We start from the raw sequence: 23,692 nt of genomic DNA, 5'->3' as shown, positions 1-23,692 counted from the left end.
AACAAATCTACTTAGATGTAATCTGGCCAGACTAACTGAAGTGCAACTACAACAGCAGCTAAGCCCCAAGTCCCCATATGGCAGGTCAACATACGACTGTAAACAACTCCACTTTTTTGAAACACGCTGCACAGGGGAAAAGCGGTTGAGGGTTCATTTAACATCAACTCCTGCGCCGAATTTAAAAGGCTAACACTGCATTCCACTCGCACGCCTCCTTAGCTTGTTGTTTTTCTGGCCCATTCCGATTGCCCTGTGTGACTCAAAAAGATTGACTGGAGTCATTTCGCAAGCTCAGCAGGCCTTCAAAAGACCAAACGGCCACTTTGAAGCTATGTTCGCATCATTCGATGGTGGCTAATGATAGAGTTGAATCAATCAAGGAGGTTCATGAAGCAAACCAACATCAAGAAGGCAGTCATGCCACAGATACAATGACATCAGAAGCATGTTGTAAACTATCCTTTGGAGCCGCTAAACACCTTTTAACTAGGGATGCACCGATTAATCGGTAACCGAATATATTTGGCCGATTATGGCAAAAAAAGCCACATTCGGCTTTCGGTGGAATGAGTTAAATGGAAGGCCGAATAGTGGCGTGTGACGCAATGACGCAATTTTTTGACGCGGTGACGCAATCAACCAACGTGCAGTGACGCTGGAACCAGGCGCCTTTGGAAAAATGTCAGCAGTGTGGAGATATTTTAAAGTGTCGGAAAGTGACAACAGTATTGCAGTTTGCAACGAATGTTCAGCCAAACTGTTTCTCCCATCCCCCCCACCCCCTTGTTTACCTGTATCTCACCTTTTTTGTAAGGGGCGCTGGAAGCCGGCAGACCCGTCAGCGATCCTGTTCTGTCTCCCTGTAATGTTTGTCTGATCTTGAATGGGATTGTGCTGAAAATTTTAATTTTCCTGAAGGAACTCTCCTGACGGAATAAATAAAGTACTATCTATCTAATCTAATATTCCCGCTTGAAGCCAAACCACCGCCAGACGATGGACCCACTGGCGTTTTTTTTCCTCCATTTGTTACCATATTCGCACCTTCTTTCTCATATTACCACTCGCACCGCTCCAATAGCATCACAGCCAATGATACCCATTCCGCTACCGGTTTGCTCCATGAGGGCGTATGACAAGTATGTGACGTGTGTAAGAAGGTGCGCGTTTTATGTCTCTGTGCGAAGGAGAGACACGAAAGAGTGACAAAAGCCTGTAGTCTTAATGCCCGCAGCTAAAAGCAACTGCGTGAGAACGTATACTCGAATATAACGATAGTCATTTTCTGTATCGCACCGAGACAAACCCGCAATTTATCGAGTATATTCGATATATCGCCCAGCCCTAATTTGTAGTCATGTTTTCTCTTTTACAGTATAATTTCATAATCGTATAGCTGCCAGAAATTTGAATGCTGATTAAAACAAATTCAATTGATGCATTTGGTGTCTGCTGGAATTTGTTTTTTCATTTAGGAAATCCATCCATCCAATTTCTACCACTTGTCCTTTTTGGGGCCGCGGGGGGTGCTGGAGCCTATCTCCGCTGCATTCGGGCGGAAGGTGGCGTACACCCTGGACAGGTCACCACCTCATCGCAGGGCCAACACAGACAGACAACATTCACACACTTGGGCCATTTTAGTGTTGCCAATCAACTTATCCCTAGGTGCATGTCTTTGGAGGTGGGAGGGAACCCACGCAGTCACGGGGAGAACATGCAAATGTTTTGCAATAATCATTTCCTTGTGTTTGGGTTCCTCCAAAAGCATGTTGTGACGGTCCAACGCGTGCGCACAGAGCACAGTGTTGCGGAGGGAAATGAGTGATTCCATGGATACATAATGTTGGTAGTACACATCCATCCATTTTCTGCCGCTTATTCCCGTTCGGGGTCGCGGGGGGCGCTGGCGCCTATCTCAGCTACAATCGGGCGGAAGGCGGGGTACACCCTGGACAAGTCGCCACCTCATCGCAGGGCCAACACAGATAGACAGACAACATTCACACTCACATTCACACACTAGGGCCAAATTTTTTAGTGTTGCCAATCAACCTATCCCCAGGTGCATGTCTTTGGAGGTGGAAGGAAGCCGGAGTACCCGGAGGGAACCCACGCATTCACGGGGAGAACATGCAAACTCCACACAGAAAGATCCCAAGCCTGGATTTGAACCCAGGACTGCAGGACCTTCGTATTGTGAGGCAGACGCACTAACCCCTCTGCCACCGTGAAGCCCATATGTTGGTAGTACACACAAAAACCTAATTTAAATAAGAGCGGTCTGCACCAGTTATCAATTGTAACCGCAGTCTTAGTAGATCACACTTAAGACGCCAACTAACAGTGCACGCAATTTTATAGTTTGACGAAAAAACACATGATAAATCACAACACCAACAGTAAATGACTGGAAAATTTCCTTTGTGACCCTCTTATTAGTTGGAAGACATGCTAGCATACATGTAACACAGACACTTCTGGGTTTATAACAAACTGTAGTCAAGGCCAATTAGTTCTGTCCGTGCTCCTACAGAGATGTTTTGGTCGGTGGCAACTTTATTTTCTAACCACTCTTTCTCAAAAATGCACTGCTTATCAAAAAAAAGTAGGTGGAGCTGTGTGAGGAATTCTAAGAATCCATTTTTTGTTTGAAGTGAATAAAGAGAAAGGTATGATGAAGTGCATTTTTGTTGCTTTTACATACATAATGTTTTCAAGCGATGTCGAAAGAAATTGGCACAGGTGGTAGGCTTGAGAACCACTAAAATACAGATTTTGAAGGGCTGCAACTTTGTCTGACAACCATCAATGGCTCGCAATCGAACTACTCCATTTCCTTGACCACTTTGAATCCTATTGCCTCCCTTCCGTGATACAGAGCTTGGCTGATGATCAAATCTAATTAGGAGCGGTTAGGCCTCTGTGTCTTGCCTAAATACAAACATCCAATAAAGAATTGTATTTGCTGTAGGAGCCGCTGTTGATTTAATCTAGCTTCGACTAATCATTACAAGTGAGTGGTGCAAAAGTCTTTCATTGTGGACCTGATCAACAAGTACAATGGGATTGATCAAAAGTCATTTCGATAGGTTGATAAGAAGTACAAGCAGGCATTGTAATCATGTAGGCAATCAATGCAAGACTGTCAATGACTCAAGCTTAAATGGCGGTAATAAACGCTAAATCCTGTGATTAGGGTGCTAAATTCTCAGGCTGGATGGCTTCCATCCCATCAAGAGATGAGGCGAGAAGGGAGAAAGAAGGAGGACTTGCTCCCATGCTGTGACAGCCTATTACTTGATTCAGGAGCCGTTTATGCAACATTTTTAACGGGAAATATTTTGGATGCTCATTTACATAACAGCGTGACAGTATACCAACACCCGATAGCAGTTTATGTGTAAATGTTTTCTAAAACGTGTATGTTTACTATGGACATTATTTGATTGTACGTCATGAGCAAATCACCAATGGCGAACAACAGCCGATTTTAAAACAGCTAATATTTTGAAAAACACTGAAGGATCACAATGACTTTTAGCATAATCTACAATCATCTCAAGATGGTGTTTATTTAACGGGAGGTCTTTATTTGTACATATGCACGCATTTTGGCGGTATTTTACCATAAATGTCAAGCAAAACTGAAGTAAAAACTAAATAAGTAGGGCTTTTTTTTTTTTTTAATTAAATCAACACAAAAACACACAAGATACACTTTCCATCAGTGCATCAACCCCCCAAAGAAAACCCCTCCCTCCTCCATTCACACCCATCCACAAGAAAAAGGGTTGTTTCTTTCTGCTACCAAAATGCTGGTTCCCACAACATATATAACACAGTTTGCAAGGGACACAGTCCCTGAAACACACATGACCAGTCCACTAACACTATCATTAATTACTATTTTTTATGTCATTGTTTTATATGATTTTACTTTCTTTTTTATCCAGGAAAATTTCATTGTTTTCCTTTTGTTTTTATCTCATTTTATTTTATTAAAAAAATAAAAAATAACCTTATCTTCATCAGACCAGGTTGTTAATGAAATTAGACTTGTGTAAAAGGTTTTTAAAACCAGGTCCAGTCCAGACAATGTCCAAGTGGGGCTCAGCAAGACACACCCTCATCAAAGTACAACAACAAAAATTAGGGAAACAAGAGATTGCATATAAATTATAAACAAAATTACATATTCATAAAAAGCATTTGTGTATAGTCCATATTATGTCCAAGTCAGATTCAACACACACCTTCATTTTGTACACTCAAAAATAGGGAACACAACAACAAATAGCATATATGTTGCTGTTGTTGCATATCTATAAACATTATTACATTTTCATAATAAGCCTTTAAGGATTTCCCATCTTTTTTCATGTTTTTTGGCATCATTATCGTTGTCAATCATGTATCTTTCTAAAGTTAAAAAATACTGAATAAATGTACTAAGTGAATATCTATTTTTGGCCTTAAAAATAAAGCTTTTACCAAGTACTATAATTAAATTGACTAAATCATGCTTGTCAATAAACTCTCCTAAAATAACAGAAACTACATCAAGCTTCATAAACATACCAATCCTTGAACACGTTTTTTCAACTTCCACCCAAAAAGAAGACACAATATGACAATACCAAAACAAATGCAGGGTGGATTCAGATTCCTGACAGCAAAAACGGCAATCATCTGACTCAGTCATATTCCATAGTTTTAACATTTTCCTCGTGGGTAAGAAGTTATAAATAATTTTAATTTGAAAATAATGGTTTTGCACATTAATAGTAGTTTTGTAGATTAGATTGAATATGGCATCCCAGGGCAACGGGCAGTCCAAAAAGTCCTCCCATTTTCCATATGTGTTGTATGGGACAGCCTTCAAAGATTTCTTTATTAAATAAAAATTATATATTTTTTTAATTAATTTTAGTTCCTTTTTGCCAACTTGAATTTCTTATTAGAGGTTTACAAACTAGTAATTTAGTAGTTCCATAATTAATTATTTGTTTCCATCTTTTCCTAATTACTCCAGTTAGTTGATTAAAAGAAAAGCTTGAACAAGCATCACCATACATAGTTCTAAATTCATCATACTTCATCATTTTACCATTCTCATTGATAATATCATTGACAAAAATGATTCGTCTTTCAAACATATTTTTCCAAAAGAAAGGCTTTCCATCTATTAAAATATTAGAATTCATCCATATTATCTGCTGCAAAACATCATAAGTAGGGCTATTTAAGATTCAATTCAACTGAACAGAAATAAACAAAGCACATAAGTTTGTTTACGGAACATTAACATCAACGTGCACAACATTGTGGAGCGACCATGTAATAGTCGACTGAAATGTTGACGGAGGAAAAAGATAGTCTCCGCCTGACTTAACATCGTCTTTAACACTGAAACTCTTTAAAGACCTGCACTCTAATATAGGTTTGTTTTCTGGAACATAAACATGCACAACATTGTGAAGCAATACATGATTGTCTACTGGAACACTAATTGCCGTAAAATACCAGACGTAACATCGTCTTAGACACTGAAACTCTTTTACAGCCTTTACTGAGTCCATTATTAAAATTCATTGGCGAGACTGTGTACATCAGGGGTGCCCAAACTTTTTCTGCAGGCGAGCTACTTTTCAAGTGACCAACTCGAGGGGATCTACCTCATTTATATATATCATTTATATTTATTTATTTATGAAAGAGACATTTTTGTAAACAAGTTAAATGTGTTTAATGATAATACAAGCATGTGTAACACATATAGATGTCTTTCTTTCACAAAGACAAGAATATAAGTTGGTGTATTACCTGATTCTGATGACTTGCATTGATTGGAATCAGACAGTAATGATGATAACGCCCACATTTTCAAATGGAGGAGAAAAAAAGTTGTCCTTTCTGTACAATACCACATGAAAGTGGTTGCTTTTTGGCATCTAATTCATCCAGCTTCCATACACTTTACAAGAAAAACATTGGCGGCAAATTCCGTAGCTTGCTTGATTGACATTCACGGCACCCGAGGGTCTTGTGAGATGACGCTGGCTGCTGCCAGTTCATTATTATGAAAAAATGACAGAGAGGAAGGCGAGAAACACTTTTTATTTCAACAGACTTTCGCGCCGTCCCTGCCGTCAAAACTCTAAAGGCCGACTGCACATTTCCTATCTTCACAATAAAAGCCCTGCTTCATGCTGCCTGCGCTAACAAAATAAGAGTCTCGGAAAGCTGGCGTGCACAAGTGATGTGCACGCCAGCTTTCTGAGGGATCGCTTGTGCACGCCAGTTTTCCGAGACTCTGTATTTAGTTAGCGCAGGCAGCATGAAGCAGGGCTTTTATTGTGAAGATAGGAAATGTGCAGTCGGCCTTTAGAGTTTTAACGGAAGGTACGGCGCGAGAGTCTGTTGAAATAAAAAGTGTTTCTGGCCTTCCTCTCGGTCATATTTTCATAATAATGATCTTGCAGCAGCCAGCGTCATCTCACAAGACCCTCCGGTACCGTGAATGTCATTTAAGTGACGTCTTGGTGAAGATTGATGATCACTCATTTTTAGGTCTATTTTTTTTAAAAGCCTGGCTGGAGATCGACTGACACACCCCCCGCGGTCGACTGGTCGCTCGCGATCGACGTAATGGGCACCCCTGCTGTACTTGACTCAGTTGGTGCTGCTGTTTTAGTTAACAACAATGTTCAGGAATTGGGTTTAGCCATTCAAGTCTTAGTAAAAAAATAAATAAAATTTTGCTAAATTTTAGTCTACATGGTAGGGCATTTGTCTTTTTTAAATGAATTTAGTCAGAACGTCACTTCTTGCAGTTTTAAGCTTTTTTTTGCACCACTTCCAGCTTAATACTCAAAAAATAAAAATAAAAGTGTATGAACAATTTTGGGTTTACTGTCAAAATGAAGGAAACAGTTATTTGAAAGACTTTCAGTACAGACTTTTAGATAAGAACTGAAGTGTAGTTTATTCACAAAGGGGCATAAAAAACATTTTTTTTAGTCAGAGTTGATATTTTGTTTAGAAGTCATCATCTCCATGTTTAAAACCTTGAAAACATCCAAAATATTTCTGTTTTATGATATCATTTTAGTGTAAATGCTTACAGGCTCCAACTTTAGACAGCATTATTGTGGCAGGAAATGGACACAGTATGTGACCGAACATTTCATCCTCTCCCTCATCCCTGGGACACTTTTATGATTGCACAAGTCCTAACAAGTCACTTGTTTGCGCCAAATTCCCCTCACTAAGCGGAAGAAAATGTTAGACAGCAACAGACAATCACATTTGACCCACATTTCCATCCACTGCTCAAATTTCATTCCTTATTTCTGAAGTTCACGCCTCAGCTTTTTGAGTTATGGATATCATCATAGAAGTGAAATGCATGGTTACGTTACCATAGACTGTATGAAAACAAGAGGGACACATCAAAGAACACAAAGGACATAAAAGACATGAAAAAGAGTACAGAGCTGATGCAACCAGCTGCCACTTCAGCGGCACAATTTCGACGTACAGCTACAAAAATAAAACGAAAAACCCGAAAAATTAGTAATAGCTAGGGGTGTAACGGTACGTGTATTTGTATTGAACAGTTTCGGTACGGCGGTTTCGGTTCGGTTCGGTTCGGAGGTGTACCGAACGAGTACACATGCTAACAGCGACCGGGCTAGGACAACATGTAAAAGCCAGAGCTGGAAGACACTTCTGCCTCATTAAGATCTCCCGTTTGGGAACACTTTGGCTGCGCGATACAACAATGGAGGACAGAGGTTTGCCGATATTGTTCAGCAGCTGCTTCTGACAACACGTTAAACATGTGTTGCACCTTTCCTGCTTCTATAGCATAGGAGCGCAGGGGAGACACTCCTCCAGGGCTGATGTATTCTCGGGGGCCACACCCTTCACTCTACCCAGCAATGGGTCTCCACAGCTCCGGACTCAATGGGTAAATAAAGAGTCCGGCGATTAGTTGCAAATCGTGGCTTTATTGAGGTCTTGCACACAGCCAATCCAACAAAACACCAGCAACTCACGCTACGCTCCCTTACCTCGCTCGCCCATACACTCACTGACGTCACTCATCGCACATGCTGTCCCATGTTAATGGGCCACACACACACACACACACACACACACACATATACGCTACTCTCATAACACATGCTAAACCCTTTAAAGCGTCACCACCGCATACAAGCAGCCTCTCCGCGGCGAGTCTGGTAGGGCTAAACCAATAACAAATGTTTCTATAGCAGCAGATTTAAGTCCATATTGCATTAAAAATTTGATTTTGACCCACTTCTATGGTGGAAGAACAATGAGCTCATATATCCTCTTATTGCTAAGTTAGCCAGGCTAATAAAAGTCTCAATCAATCAATCCAAAAAAGCACTTTATATGTAGAAAGGTTTTGTTAAGAAACCATTCTGAGCCTCATCTTATTTAGTTTTTATTTTATATATGTTGACCAAATTAACCCTGGCAATGGACCCTGTGTGTATATGCATGGTATGCCATTGTTTACAATTTTGGTAAATAACTGTACAGAAAATTAACCGAACCGTGACCTCTAAACCGAGGTACGTACCGAACTGAAATTTTTGTGTACCGTTTCACCCCTAGTAATGGCTAATACATATTGCCAACATACCATGTATAGACAATAAAACAAAACAACATACACATATATGTACACCACGGTGGCCTCTTCACCCCACTACACTAATACCGTATTTTTCCGAGTTTAAGTCGATCCGGAGTGTAAGTCGCACCTGGCAATTTATTTAAGTGTGTATCAAACTGGTATCCCTTCGCATTAATCAGTAGCCAAGAAGTAGCTCTTGGTTTCAAAAAGGTTGGTGACTCCTGCCATAGAGGCTGCTGCGACTTAGATTACCATAGTAACTAGTAGATGGATGGATGGATGGATGGATCTTCATTGATTCCTTCAGGAGAGATCCCTTAGGAAAATTCAAATTCCAGCAGCAGTGTACAGAATTGAGACTGAATTTAAAAAGTAAAAAGTAAATAATGAATAATGTGGGATTGTATGGTATTGTTTTGTGTCTTCTGTCATCCTAGTACCCCACCTCCCAGAGAATTGTTGTACAGTCTGATGGCATGTGGGACAGACAAAACTAGTACCGTATTTTTCGGAGTATAAGTCGCACCTGCCGTAAATGCAAAATAAAGAAGGAAAAAAAACACATATAAATCACCCCTAATCGATAAATCCCATGAAATCTTATACGTCTAGTCTCTTACGTGAATGAGCTAAATAATAATATTTGATATTTTACAGTAATGTGTTAATAATTCCACATATAAGTCGCTCCTGACTATAAGTCGCATCCCTGGCCAAACTATGAAAAAAACTGCGACTTATAGTCCGAAAATTACGGTATACTGTATCATGCGAAAGCGCAGATTCCAACCATATAGTTCAAGGCTTACGGTAATTTGAAATCATCACTGCACATCATAATGGCGGCTACATTTTAGATCTTAGATCTAAAAAAAATTATTTGGGAATGTCCGGCGGGCCGGATTGAAAAGTTTAACAGGCCACATGCGGCCCCCAGGACCTTAATTTGTCCAGGTCTGCTTCAGACCTTACTTAGGTTATATTGTATCATGCAACTATTGAGGTGAACTTAGTGCACTCAATTTCAACCTGTCTGCAGCTCCAAAAAACATCATCAAAGTAACATGGAAAGCAGAGAGCTCCATTCATGCTAAGACAACTTTTTCTTTGGCTCAAGACAACATTGGCACTGAAACAGGACTTGAGAGCATTCAAAGACATTATAACTTTTTCTTTCGTTGATCAAGGAACATTTTGTGTTGCACTACTTCAAAACACAATAAACACATTGCCTGACAGTTGAAAAATGTGTGATAAAGGCTCTTGCATCATACTGGTGTAACTGTCTCCTTTGTTTACAACTATACATAACACATGTTTAGAGCTAGACACATGACTTACTGTAGTTAACAGTCCGATGTGCTTATTATACTGTTCAGCGACTTTTTTTTCCCAGTGCAACTTGGACAAAAATGCAGCCTTAAAGGCCTACTGAAACCCACTACTACAGACCACGCAGTCTGATAGTTTATATATCAATGATGAAATATTAACATTGCAACACGTGCCAATACGCCCGAGTTAGTTTACTAAATTGCAATTTTAAATTTCGCGTCAAACTATCCTGCTGAAACGTTGCGGTATGATGACGCGTGCGCGTAACGTCACGCATTGTAGAGGACATTTAGTTCCAGTACCGATCCCAGCTATAAATCGTCTGCTTTCATCGCATAATTCCACAGTATTCTGGACATCTGTGTTGCTGAATCTTTTGCAATTTGTTCAATGAATAATGGAGACGTCAAAGAAGAAAGCTGTAGGTGGGAAGCGGCGTATTGCGGCCGCCTTTAGCAACACAAACACAGCCGGTGTTTCATTGTTTACATTCCCGAAAGATGACGATGAAGTTTTACAATGGAAGAGAACTGTCAAGCGAACACGGTTGGATTGGACCACACACACAAAGTACAGTGTATTATGCAGCAATCATTTCGAAAGATCGTGTTTCGAAGAGGGTCCCTTGCCACCACCCGTCGACTAGTGCTGAAGAAAGGTGCGGGGCCGACCTTCAGGTTGTACAGGTACGGCCATATAATCTCACTAAAACACTAGTAACACAATAAGCAGATAAGGGATTTTCAAGAATGATTCTTGTAAATTTGTCTAATAACATCTGAATCGCTCTCACTGTAGTCTTTTTTTTCTTGTCCTTCACTCTCACTTTACTCATCCACAAATCTTTCATCCTCGCTCAAATTAATGGGGAAATCGTCGCTTTCGCGGTCCGAATCGCTCTCGCTGCTGGTGGCCATGATTGTAAACAATGTTCAGATGTGAGGAGCTCCACAACCTGTGACGTCACGTGCATAACGTCTGCTATTTCCGGTACAGGCACGGCTTTTTTATCAGCACCAAAAGTTGCGAACTTTATCGTCGATGTTCTCTACTAAATCCTTTCAGCAAAAATATGGCAATATCGTGAAATGATCAAGTATGACACATAGAATGGACCTGCTATCCACGTTTAAATAAGGAAATCTCATTACAGTAGGCCAGGGGTAGGGAACCTATGGCTCTCGAGCCAGACGTGGCTCTTTTGATGACTGCATCTGGCTCTCAGATAAATCTTAGCTGACATTGCTTAACACAATAAGTAATGAATAATTCCGCTGGTCATCACAGTTTCGATTGATTGATTGATTGATTGAAACTTTTATTAGTAGATTGCACAGTACAGTACATATTCCGTAAAATTGAGCACTTAATGGTAACACCCGAAGAAGTTTTTCAACTTGTTTAAGTCAATTCATGTTACGTGTTAAAAACAATGTTGAAAATATAAAACATTCTCATGCATTTTAATCCGTCCATTCGTTTTTCTACCCCACCAGTTCAAGAAGTCATATTAAGAAGTATTTTATTTATTATTGGTTAGCTTCAGAATAACAGTGTTATTAAAAAAAATATGAGACTTATTATACTCTAAAAATGTTGGTCTCACTTAAAAATGAACGCATTTAGTTGTATTCGGTGTTAATATTATATGGCTCTCACGGGAATACATTTTAAAATATTTGGCTTTCATGGCTCTCTCAACCAAAAGGTTCCCGACCCCTGCAGTAGGCCTTTAAGGGAAATTATCACATTTTTGTTTGAGAAACTGAGTTATGTTTTAGTCAGTGCTTTATAGTGATTTAATTATGTGTTGAGTATTGTGGGCAAAGGGGTGTACAATATTTTGCTTATGTTACTTTCATTCTAGTAAGTTAAACTGAGGCAAACTGAAGTGCAATACTTGCTAGCAAACCGGCACAGGTGCTGTTGATTTATAATTTTGTCTCAACTAGTTTGCAATTTACAATATGTCTTAGCTAATTGGGTGATTGACACGGAAATGTGGTGTATCACTAACAAACTGTAACAGTAAACACATTGGTAAACAAATTCCTGCCTGACAGTGTCAATCAAAATGAAGCATGGAAGCAGTTGGAATCCAGGGGTGTCAAAGTCATTTTCATTGAGGGCCCACACCACATTCATTGAGGGGCCACACCACATTCATTGAGGGGCCACACCACATTTACGGCTGCCCCCAATATCTATGAACATTATTTGATCATCGCCTCAAGACATTATTACACAATTGCCTCTTCATTTGATTTGATCGTATTTTATGTAAAAATTGATGGGTAATATTCTTTGAAATCATAAGTCAAGATGCCAAGCGGATATTTAAGTATTTTTATTTAAACTAACAAATATGTTGAGAATATGTTAATATGTTTTGTTACATGATCAGATAATATTAAAATGAAAAGACATGTTAATATAATGTCTTACATAGTCAGATAATCTTAAAAGGTAAAGACATGTTAATATGTTTGTTGCATGCTTAGACAATATTAAAGTTTAAAGACATTATAATGTTTTTTGCATGGTCATATAATATTACATTTAAATACATGTTGATATAACGTTTGTTGCTTGGTCCGATAATATTGAAGTTCAATACATGTTGATATAATGTTTGTTGCTTGGTCCAATAATATTGAAGTTAAAAGACATGGTAACATCATACTTGCCAACCTTGAGACCTCCGAATTCAGGGCGGGGTTAAGGGGGCATGAGTATATTTATAGCCAGAATTCACTGGAAGTCAAGTATTTATTTTTTATATATATATATATATGAAATACTTGAATTTCAGTGTTCATTTATTTACACATATAAACACACATAACACTCCTCTACTCATTGTTGTATTTGAAAGTGCAATGCTTTGCGGTCAGTAGCTCAGCCTTTGAAGGAGCATAGGTATGGGCAGCATCTATGAAATCTAATTTGCAGGAAAGGATTGAGTTTAGGGTTGAATTGTCCACCCCCGTTCTATTCTCTGTCACTATTTTTCTAACCATGCTGAACTCTCTGATGTTGCATTGCTGTGTGGCATGCACAAAAGTGCCTTCATCAAATGCACCAGAGTCTGGAATCTTCCATCTCTCCCTAGCATACCCTTCCCCTTCGAGCTGTTCTGGATTAACTGAAATTCTTCTTTCCAATCATTTTGGAACTTGCAAGCACACTTCTTCTTACTTGTCATCGCCATGACTGACTCTTCTTTGTACTTCTGCTTCGTCGCTGTTATGATTTTGGACATTACTACTTGCCGTAGTTTTGAAGCAATGCATGATGGGAATTCAGATGTGTGTCAGTGTATTAACGTGCCGGCTGGAATAAACACACGCTGAGAAGTAGCTCCGTGCCTGCCTAAATTTATGGGTTATAGATAAACCTATGGATATCGGAGACATATATAATAGTCTCCTTTTCAGGTAAGAGAGGACGCTTAAAGGCAGTGCCTTTAAGGCACGCCCCCAATATTGTTGTTCGCTGGAAATCGGGAGAAATTCGGGAGAATGGTTGTCCCGGGAGATTTAAGGCAGAGGCACTGAAATTCGGGCGTCTCCCAGAAATTTCAGGAGGTTTGGCAAGTATGGGTAACATGTGTCACATGGTCAGATAATCTTAAAAGGTAAAATACATGTTAATATAACGTTTGTTGCATGGTTTGATAGCATTAAAGTTAGAGCACTACATTTATTTTCAGTCAAAATTGAGAGAACAGATACATTTAGTAAGAAATATTAAGTGCTTTATTGACATATGTCAAGGTTTTTGCAGGCAACATTAACCAATGTGGTGGGCCAGATCTGGCCCCTGAGGTCTTTGTCTCAAAAGCAGAACTTTTTTAACACAGCTATTGTATAATACTAGCATACTCAAAGTATATTCAATTATATATAACACATACTTTGAGCTATGTATTCTTTTTAGTCTAATTGTCTTTCAACTGTAATGCTTATGAAAACACAGTAGCAACAGTGTTTATTTCCAAAGCAACTTTAAAATGGCCCAATAAGTTGGACAATACAGCAATAAAACCAATTATTTGACCTTTCTAGACATTTTATTAGGCAGACTGGATTAATTTTTTTTACAAAGGGTTATCAAAGCCTTTCATGACGTGGCATACAGTCTGGTGTGCCGTGCGAGATTATGTAATTTCCCCTATTTGGGTTAAAAAATATTTTTTGCTAACCAATAATTATAGTCTGCAAATTATGTGTTGTCGTTGAATGTCGGTGCTGTAACCGTGTAATACTCTTCCAGGGGGCAACCGGTAGCTAATTGCTTTGTAGATGTCGGAAACAGCGGGAGGAAACGTGCAGGTAAAAAGGTGAATACCCCTAAGAAAAGGCATTGAAGCATAGGAAAGGCTATTTAGAACGAAACTAAAACTGAACTGGCTACAAAGTAAATAAAAACAGAATGCTGGACGACAGCAAAGACTTGCTGTGGCGCAATTTACATCGGAACATGGTATGTCCCAACAAAGGATAAAAACAACTGAAATATTCTTGAGCGCAAAAAAAAAATAGATGCGAGAAACATCGCTCAAAGGAAGACATGAAACTGCTACAGGAAAATACAAAAAAAAAGAAAAAGCCACCAAAATAAGAGCACAAGACAAGAACTAAAAAACACTACACACAGGAAAACAGCAAAAAAGTCAGAATAAGTCACTGCGGGATGTGACAGGTGGTGACAGTACACCTACTTTGAGACAAGAGCTATATTGATGCATGCTTGGTTATGGTTTAAATTCATATCCAACAATTGTGACGACTTTTTACTGTTAACCGAGTTTTGTTTTTCAATCATTTATGATGGCGGTGTTCCTTTTTTCAACGCAAAAAATGTGCCTTGGCTCAAAAAAGGTTGAAAAACACAGATCGATCGATCGATCGATCGATAGATAGATCCGATCGATCGATAGATAGATAGATCAGATAGATAGATAGATAGATCCGATCGATCGATCGATAGATCGATAGATAGATAGATGTACTTTATTGATTCCTTCAGGAGAGTTACCTCAGGAAAATTAAAAATATAGTAAGTATAGTAAGTAGATAGTAAGAACATTAGAGTAATATTTTAGATCAGTGGTTTTCAACCTTTTTTCAGAGATGTACCCCCTGTGAACATTTTTTTTATTCAAGTACCCCCTAATCATACCAAAGCATTTTTGGTTGGAAAAAAGAGATAAAGAAGTAAAATACAGCACTATGTCATCAGTTTCTAATTTATTAAATTGTATAACCTTGCAAAATATTGCTCATTTTTAGTGGTCTTTCTTGAACTACCGTATTTCCTTGAATTGTCGCAGGACATATAGTATGCGGCTGCTTCGCAAAATAATTAGCGCATGCTAATTATTACCGCCTGGTCAAACTTGTGACGTCACGAGAGACACTTCCCCTGTCATCATTTTCATAATGGAGGAGGCTGATTTCAATACAGGTAATTTGAAATCGCACAAAGGGAAGAAGATTAAGAGCTTTTCAGTAGGATTTAAGGTCCGAGCTTACATCACACTCAAATTTTTACTGCATGCCTTTGGTAAGTGCCGGAGTGAGAAGAGGTTTTAAAATAATTAGCGCATGCTTACTTTTACCGCATGCCTTTGGTAAGCGCAGGAGTGAGAAGAGGTTTTAAATTAATTAGCGCCCCGGCGGCAATTCAAGGAAATACGGTAACTAAAAACTTGTTGAAAAATAAACAAGTGATTCAATTATAAGTAAAGATTTCTACACATAGAAGTAATCATCAACTTAAAGTGCCCTCTTTGGGGATTGTAATAGAGATCCATCTGGATTCATCAACTTAATTCTTAGCATTTCTTCATAAAAAAAGAAATATTTAACATCAATATTTATGGAACATGTCCACAAAAAAATCTAGCTGTCAACACTGAATATTGCTTTGTTGCATTTCTTTTCACAGTTTATGAACTTACATTTGTATTTTGTTGAAGTATTATTCAATAAATATATTTATAAAGGATTTTTTGAATTGTTGCTATTTTTTAGAATATTTAAAAAAATCTCATGTACCCCTTGGCATACCTTCAAGTACCCCCATTTGAGAACCACTGTTTTAGATCAGCGGTTCTCAAATGGGGGTACGCGTACCCCTGGGGGTACTTGAAAGTATGCCGAGGGGTACGTGAGATTTTTTTTAAATATTCTAAAAAATAGCAACAATTCAAAAATCCTTTATAAATATATTTAATGAATAATACTTCAACAAAAAATGAATGTAAATTCATAAACTGTGAAAAGAAATGCAACAAAGCAATATTCAGTGTTGACAGCTAGATTTTTTGTTGACATGTTCCATAAATATGTTAAAGATTTTTTTTTTTTTGAAGAAATGTTTAGAATGAAGTTGATGAATCCAGATGGATCTCTATTACAATCCCCAAAGAGGGCACTTTACGTTGATTACTTCTATGTGTAGAAATCTTTATTTATAATTGAATCACTTGATTATCTTTCAACAAGTTTTTAGTTATTTTTATATCTTTTTTCCCAAATAGTTCAAGACCACTATAAATGAGCAATATTTTGCACTGTTATACACTTTTATAAATCAGAAACTGATGACATAGTGCTTTGCTCTGATCAGGTGGTACTTGAATGAAAAAAAACATGTTTACAGGGGGTACATCACTAAAAAAAGGTTAAGAACCACTGTTTAAGATGCCTCCCATTACACCGCAGTGTGGTCAACTTTAAGAGGGCGTTAAAGACAGCTGTCCCGTCCCAGGACGCATGGAGGGAAGGGGAACAAACAAAAGTGTGTTTCAACTCACCAAAACAATAGCGAATCTTTCCTCCAGCTCCCCAGGGTCCGGCATGGGGAGTTTTAGGGGCATATTGTGGCCCCTGAGATCCGTGTGTTGGTCCATGCTCCCCGCGTTCCCCATGTTGGAGCGATCAGTTCAACAGCTTAGAAACTAAAGTGAAGATAAATTGTAAAAAAAAAAAAAGGAAAAAAAACGATATCCAGTTCGGTCGCCAAGGTTCGATTCCTTCCCTGACTTCTTCAACATTCAACCACATGTGTGAGTGAGGGGGGGCAGTGGAGCGGACCGAGCCCCTGGTGCGGAGGCATTTTCACCGCAGAAACAATGCGGGGAGAGAAGGGTCGAGGGGGGATATCTGGGAAAAGTTCCGCTCTTCTTGTGCTTGTTATCCGAATTTCGCCCAATTCCGGCTCCACTTCCAAGCGGCGGGGATGACGAGGAGCATGTTTCAACGCTTTGGACTTTCCACGTCGCGGAGTTGTAGTCCGAGAAGGAGGCGATGTGCGCCCATCAACTAATCCCTGGGATCTTCAAGGAGGAGGGGCGGGCAGGGGGGGGTCCAACTCCGAGCTCACACAGTCACACTGCGGCCGCACACATGCTCACCCCGGCCGACAATGAAGTCCTTTCAGGGGCCAAGCCTCCTTCCTTTCTCGCGGGGCGTAGCTCCTCCAACGCCGTAGCCAAGGAGATGACATTTTGTTGCGGTGCATTGTGGTACTTGGAGTCCAAAGAAAAAGCAAATCATGGTTAAAAACCTTTTAAACTTCAAAGTTATTGAAAAAAATTTCACTCCTTGATGTCTATTGTGACGTTTAACTTTTGAAAATGTCACTTAAAGCGATGAAACCACTTTTCAAATGCGTGGAAATACGTCGTTGTCGTCACAACCTAAATGCTACTTTTTTTTATTAAAACAGGCGAGTCGAATTATTTTTCCGGGTCACGTGTTGACGCCCAAAACAAAAACCCTCCTAATCATCTAGAGATTGTCTTTTAACTTTTAAAATGTCCCTTAAAGTGACAAAACTACTTACACGCGCGGAGATACGTCGTCGTCGTCGTTTCAATTTAAATTTTATTTAAATGATAGTTTTTTAGCTCGCTCGTCGATGTCGTTTTCCGGGTCACGTGTTTACTGATTACTCGTGGAGGCACTTATATATTTACAATATCCAGAATAATGTCACATAAACCAACATTTTTTTTATTTTTTTAATGATGTCCCAGGAAAATAAAATGTCATAAAAACGTCCCACATTCTAAAACAAAATCATTGGGAAACAATTTCAAACCGAAAATATTTTTTTAAATAATATATGCCACTGCTTTCATCTGTTTTTTTTTGTTTCATTCTGTTTTAGTCCTTTTTTCCTTTCTTTACCATTATTTTTTAATGCCATTTTGTTGCGGTGCATTGTGGTACTTGGAGTCCACCGAAAAAGCAAATCATGTTAAAAACAAAACTTTTAAAATCCCTCTTTGATGTCTATTGTGACGTTTAACTATTGAAAATGTCACTTAAAGCGATGAAACCACTTTTCAAATGCGTGGAAATACGTCGTTGTCGTCACAACCTAAATGCTACTTTTTTATTAAAACAGGCGAGTCGAATTATTTTTCCAGGTCACGTGTTGACGCCCAACACAAAAACCCTCCTAATCGTCTAGAGATTGTCTTTTGACTTTTAAAATGTCCCTTAAAGTGACAAAACTACTTACACGCGCGGAGATACGTCGTCGTGGTCGTCGTTTCAATTTAAATTTAATTTAAATAATTGTTTTTTTTAGCTCGCTCGTCGATGTCGTTTTCCGGGTCACGTGTTTACTGTTTACTCGTGGAGGCACTTATATATTTACAATATCCAGAATAATGTCACATAAACCAACCTTTTTTTTATTGTTTTTATTTTTTTAATGATGTCCCAGCAAAATAAAATGTCATAAAAACGTCCCACATTCTAAAACAAAATCATTAGGAAACAATTTCAAACCAGAAAGATTTTTTTAAATAATACATGCAAGTGCTTTCATCTGTTTTTTTGTTTCATTCTGTTTTAGTCCTTTTTTTGTTTTTCATCTCTTTCCTTTCTTTACCATTATTTTTCTAATGCCATTTTGTTGCGGTGCATTGTGGTATTTGAGTCCACCGAAAAAGCAAATCATGTTAAAAACCCTTTAAACTTCATAGTTATTTTAAAAAGGACACAACTAAAATCACTTCTTCATGTCTATCGTGACGTTTAACTTTTTGAAAATGTCACTTAAAGCGATTAAACCACTTTATAAATGCGTGGAAATACGTTGTAGTCGTCACAACTTAAACTCTACTTTATTAAAAACATGCAAGTCGAATTATTTTTCCGGGTCACGTGTTTACTGTTTACTCGTGGAGGCACTTGTATATTTACAATATCCAGAATAATGTCACATAAACCAACATTTTTTTATTGTTTTTATTTCTTTAATGATGCCGAAGGAAAATAAAATGTCATAAAAACATCCCACATTCTAAAAAAAAAAATCATTAGAAAACAATTTCAAACCAGAAATATATTTTTTAAATAATACACGCAAGTGCTTTCATCTGTTTTTTGTTTCATTCTGTTTCAGTCCTTTTTTTTTGTTTTTCTTCTCTTTCCTTTCTTTATCATTATTTTTAATGCCATTTTGTTGCGGTGCATTGTGGTACTTGGAGTCCACTGAAAAAGCAAATCATGTTAAAAACCCTTTAAACTTCATAGTTATTTTAAAAAGGACACAACTAAAATCACTTGTTAATGTCTATCGTGAAGTTTAACTTTTTGAAAATGTCACTTAAAGCGATTAAACCACTTTATAAATGCGTGGAAATACGTTGTTGTCGTCACAACTTAAACTCTAGTTTATTAAAAACATGCAAGTCGAATTATTTTTCCGGGTCACGTGTTTACACCCGAAAAAATACCGGAACGAAACAAAACTGCACTAATGTCTAGAGTGTGACTTTTAACTTTCAAAATGTCACTTAAAGTGACAAAACTAAGTTAATGCGCGGAGATACATCCTTTCTTTATCATTAGTTTTTTAAATGGCATTTTGTTGCGGTGCATTGTGGTACTTGGAGTCCACCGAAAAAAAGCAAATCATGTTAAAAGAAACCCTTTAAACTTCATAGTTCTTTTAAAAAAGGACACAACTAAAACACTCCTGAAAGTCAATCGTGACGATTAACTTTTGAAAATGTCACTTAGAGCGATGAAACGACTTTTAAAAATGCGTGGAATTACGTCGTTGTCGTCACAATTTAAATGCTACTTTATTAAAACAGGCGAGTCGAATTATTTTCCCGCACCACGGGTTTACGCCCAAAAAATAAGGGAACACAACTGCACCAATGTCTGGAGTGTGACTTTTAACTTTCGAAATGTCCTTTAAAATGAAAAACAACTTACATTCGAGGACTTACGTCATAGTCGTCACAATTTAAATACTTAGTGGTTTAGCTAGCTCGTCGATGTCGGCTTCCGGGTCACGTGATTACTGTTTACTCGTGGAGTCACGTATATATTCACAATATCCAGAGTAATGTCACATAAACCAACATTTTTTAATATTTTTTTAATTATGTACAAATAAAAGAAAATGCCATAAAAACGTCCCACATTCTAAAACAAAATCATTAGGAAATAATTTCAATCAGACGGATTTTTGTTTTTTTAATAATTGTATTCGAGTGCTTTCATCTCTTTAATTCTTTTTTGTTTGTTTTCTTTTTCCTTTCTTTATGATCAATTTTTTAATACCATCTTTTCTAAAGCAATTTTTTATGTCCATTATTAAAAAAAAATATTATTATTATTATTATTTTTAAATTATTCATATTGTTGTTGTTCTGTTTCCGGACATGACCGCGATAAATGTTTTAAAATATGCTTTAAAAAACAAAAGATGCAAGGGACGACTGTATATTGTTGTTGAAAAAAATAAAGTACTAAAAAAACCTCTTGTTTAAGGGGCACAATAAATCATTAAAAAACATAGCCACGCCCACCAGGGGGCGGTCTAAACCTAGGACCTGGAAACGCCCCTAAACAAAATGCAGACGTAAGAAATTCAACAGGAGATTCTTTTATAAAATAATATATATATTTTTATACATTGTAACAGTGAATTTTCCAGTAGACTCATAGACTGTATTGATACATACTCAAAGGACAGAAAAACACCGCCATCTGGTGGTGGGCCTCCTAACTCCTTTATTGCGGACTCTGCACTTTCTGGAGGCCCCCCAAGCAATAAGAGGCCCCTTGAAGAAGAGCTTTTGTGAACATCTGTTTCCTTTCTGTTCGATCTGTAGGCTGCTTAACCCTAATATAAAGTAGGAAACACAACAACAACACAATTACCCACAACATAACTTCAACTAAGTTCCAAAATTAATTTAAAATTCACCAGAGAAAAAATATTTTCAAAAAATAGAGTACATTGACTATGATATCAACTTAACATGTCAGTTGTGTGAATACTCCAAAGCATTCACACATATAGTTTTCTACACCAAAATGTATCTATTTATTGAATTTATTGTGTGAATGCTCCAAATAATCATACATATGGTTTTCTGCACCAAAATTAATCTATTCATTGAACTTATTGTGTGACTGCTCTAAAGCATTCACACATATATTTTTCTACACAAAAAATCATCTATTTATTCAACTTATTAGTTGAATAAATAGTTTTCTACACCATTATTAATCTATTTATTCATCTTGGTGTGTGAATACTCTAAAGCATTCACACTTTTCTACACCTAAATTCATCCATGTTTTTCTACTTATTGTGTGAATGCTCCAAAGCATTATGGTTTTCTGCAGCAAAATACTTTTTTTAATTCAACTTATTGTGTGAATGCTCCAAAGCATTCACACATATATTTTTCTACACCAAAAGTCATCTATTTAATTCAACTTATTGTGTGAATGCTCCAAAGTATTTACACTTTTCTACACCAAAAGTCATCTATTTATTCAACTTATTATGTGACTGCTGCAAAGCATTCACACATATGGTTTACTACACTAAAATTAATCTATTTATTATTCAACTTATTCATATTGTGTGACTGCTCCAAAGCCTTCCCATATATGATTTTCTACACCAAAATTCATCTATGTATTCAACTTATTGTGTGAATGCCCCAAAGCATTCACACTTTTCTACACCAAAATTCATCTATTTATTCAACTTATTGTGTGAATGCTCCAAAGCATTCACACATATAGTTTTCTACACCAAAAGTCATCTATTTAATTCAATTTATTGTGTGAATGCTCCAAAGTATTTACACTTTTCTACACCAAAATTCATTTATTTATTCAACTTATTATGTGACTGCTGCAAAGCATTCACACATATGGTTTTCTGCAGCAAAATTCATCCATTTATTCAAGTTATTATGTGAATACTCCAAAGCATTCACACATATGGTTTACTACTCTAAAATTATTCTATTTATTATTCAACTTATTCCTATTGTGTGAATGCTCCAAAGCCTTCTCATATGTGGTTTTCTACACCAAAATTCATCTATTTATTCAACTTATTGTGTGAATGCTCCAAAGCATTCACACATATAGTTTTCTACACCAAAAGTCATCTATTTAATTCAACTTATTGTGTGAATGCTACAAATTATTTACACTTTTCTCCACCAAAATTCATCTATTTATTCAACTTATTGTGTGTATGCTCCAAAGCATTCACACTTTTCTACTTCAAAATTAATCTATTCATTCAACTTATTGTGTGACTTCGGTAAAGCATTCACACATATGGTTTTCTGCAGCAAAATTCATTTATTTATTCAACTTATTGTGTGAATGCTCCAAATAATCACACATATAGTTTTCTACACCAAAAGTCATCTATTTATTCAACTTATTGTGTGAACGCTCCAAGCCTGCAAGGCATTCACACATATAGATTTCTACACCAAACTTCATCTATTTATTCAACTTATTGTGTGAATGCTCCAAATAATCACACATATAGTTTTCTACACCAAAAGTCATCTATTTATTCAACATATTGTGTGAACGCTCCAAGCCTGCAAGGCATTCACACATATAGATTTCTACACCAAACTTCATCTATTTATTCAGCTTATTGTGTGAATGCTCCAAATAATCACACAAATGGTTTTCTGCAGCAAAACTCATATATTTATTCAACTTATTGTGTGAATGCTCCAAATAATCACACATATAGTTTTCTCCACCAAAATTCAACTATGTATTCAACTTATTGTGAGAATGCTCCAAAGCATTCACACATATGGTTTTCTACACTAAAATTCATGTAATTATTATTCAACTTATTCCTGTTGTGTAAATGCTCCAAAGCATTCACACATGTAGTTTTCTGCTCCAAAATTCATCTATTTATACAACTTATTGTGTGAATGCTCCAAAGCATTCACAAATATAGTTTTCTACACCAAAATTAATCTATTTATTCAACTTATTGTGAGAATTCTCCAAAGCATTCACACATATGGTTTTCTACACCAAATTTCATCTATTTATGATTCAAATTATTCCTATTGTGTGAATGTTCCAAAGCATTCCCACGTATGGTTTTCGACACTAAAATTCACCTATTTATTATTATTATTCAACCTATTATTTTTCTTCTTCTCCAGATTTTGGCGCACTCTACCTTACACATTTTTCACCCGATTCAAACCGTTCCAACTTCAAATTGTTCTGCCTATTCAGGAATTGCAAGCTTTCCCTGGACACATTCCAAAAATTCCCAGATTTCCCAGATATCCAGATTTTACGGGACATTTTTCCCATTCAAAATGAATTGGCCATTTTT

At 37.3% G+C, this 23,692-nt stretch overlaps 1 protein-coding gene across 4 annotated transcripts in view; it reads right to left on the bottom strand.

Annotated features, from left to right (window-relative positions):
• Positions 1–20,377, bottom strand: part of fmnl2a (formin-like 2a) — a 187,905-nt gene extending 167,528 nt beyond the window's left edge. For 3 of the 4 annotated variants that reach the window (XM_061878974.1, XM_061878976.1, XM_061878977.1), the window contains exons 1-2: positions 20,263–20,376; positions 16,836–17,549 (exon numbers count right to left, since the gene is read on the bottom strand). In XM_061878974.1, coding sequence (XP_061734958.1) covers positions 16,836–16,949 — 114 coding nt within the window. In that variant the 5' untranslated portion in view covers positions 16,950–17,549; positions 20,263–20,376. Of the gene's footprint in view, positions 1–16,835; positions 17,550–20,262 lie in introns of all 4 variants that reach the window. The other variant, XM_061878975.1, reaches the window with a different exon arrangement.
• Between the last annotated feature and the right edge of the window lie 3,315 nt (positions 20,378–23,692).

The sequence above is a fragment of the Nerophis ophidion genome, linkage group LG19 (assembly GCF_033978795.1).
Source record: "Nerophis ophidion isolate RoL-2023_Sa linkage group LG19, RoL_Noph_v1.0, whole genome shotgun sequence".
NCBI classification, from domain to species: Eukaryota; Metazoa; Chordata; class Actinopteri; order Syngnathiformes; family Syngnathidae; genus Nerophis; species Nerophis ophidion.
Note: the sequence above shows the minus strand (reverse complement) of the source record. Positions and strands in the feature narration are given on the sequence as shown.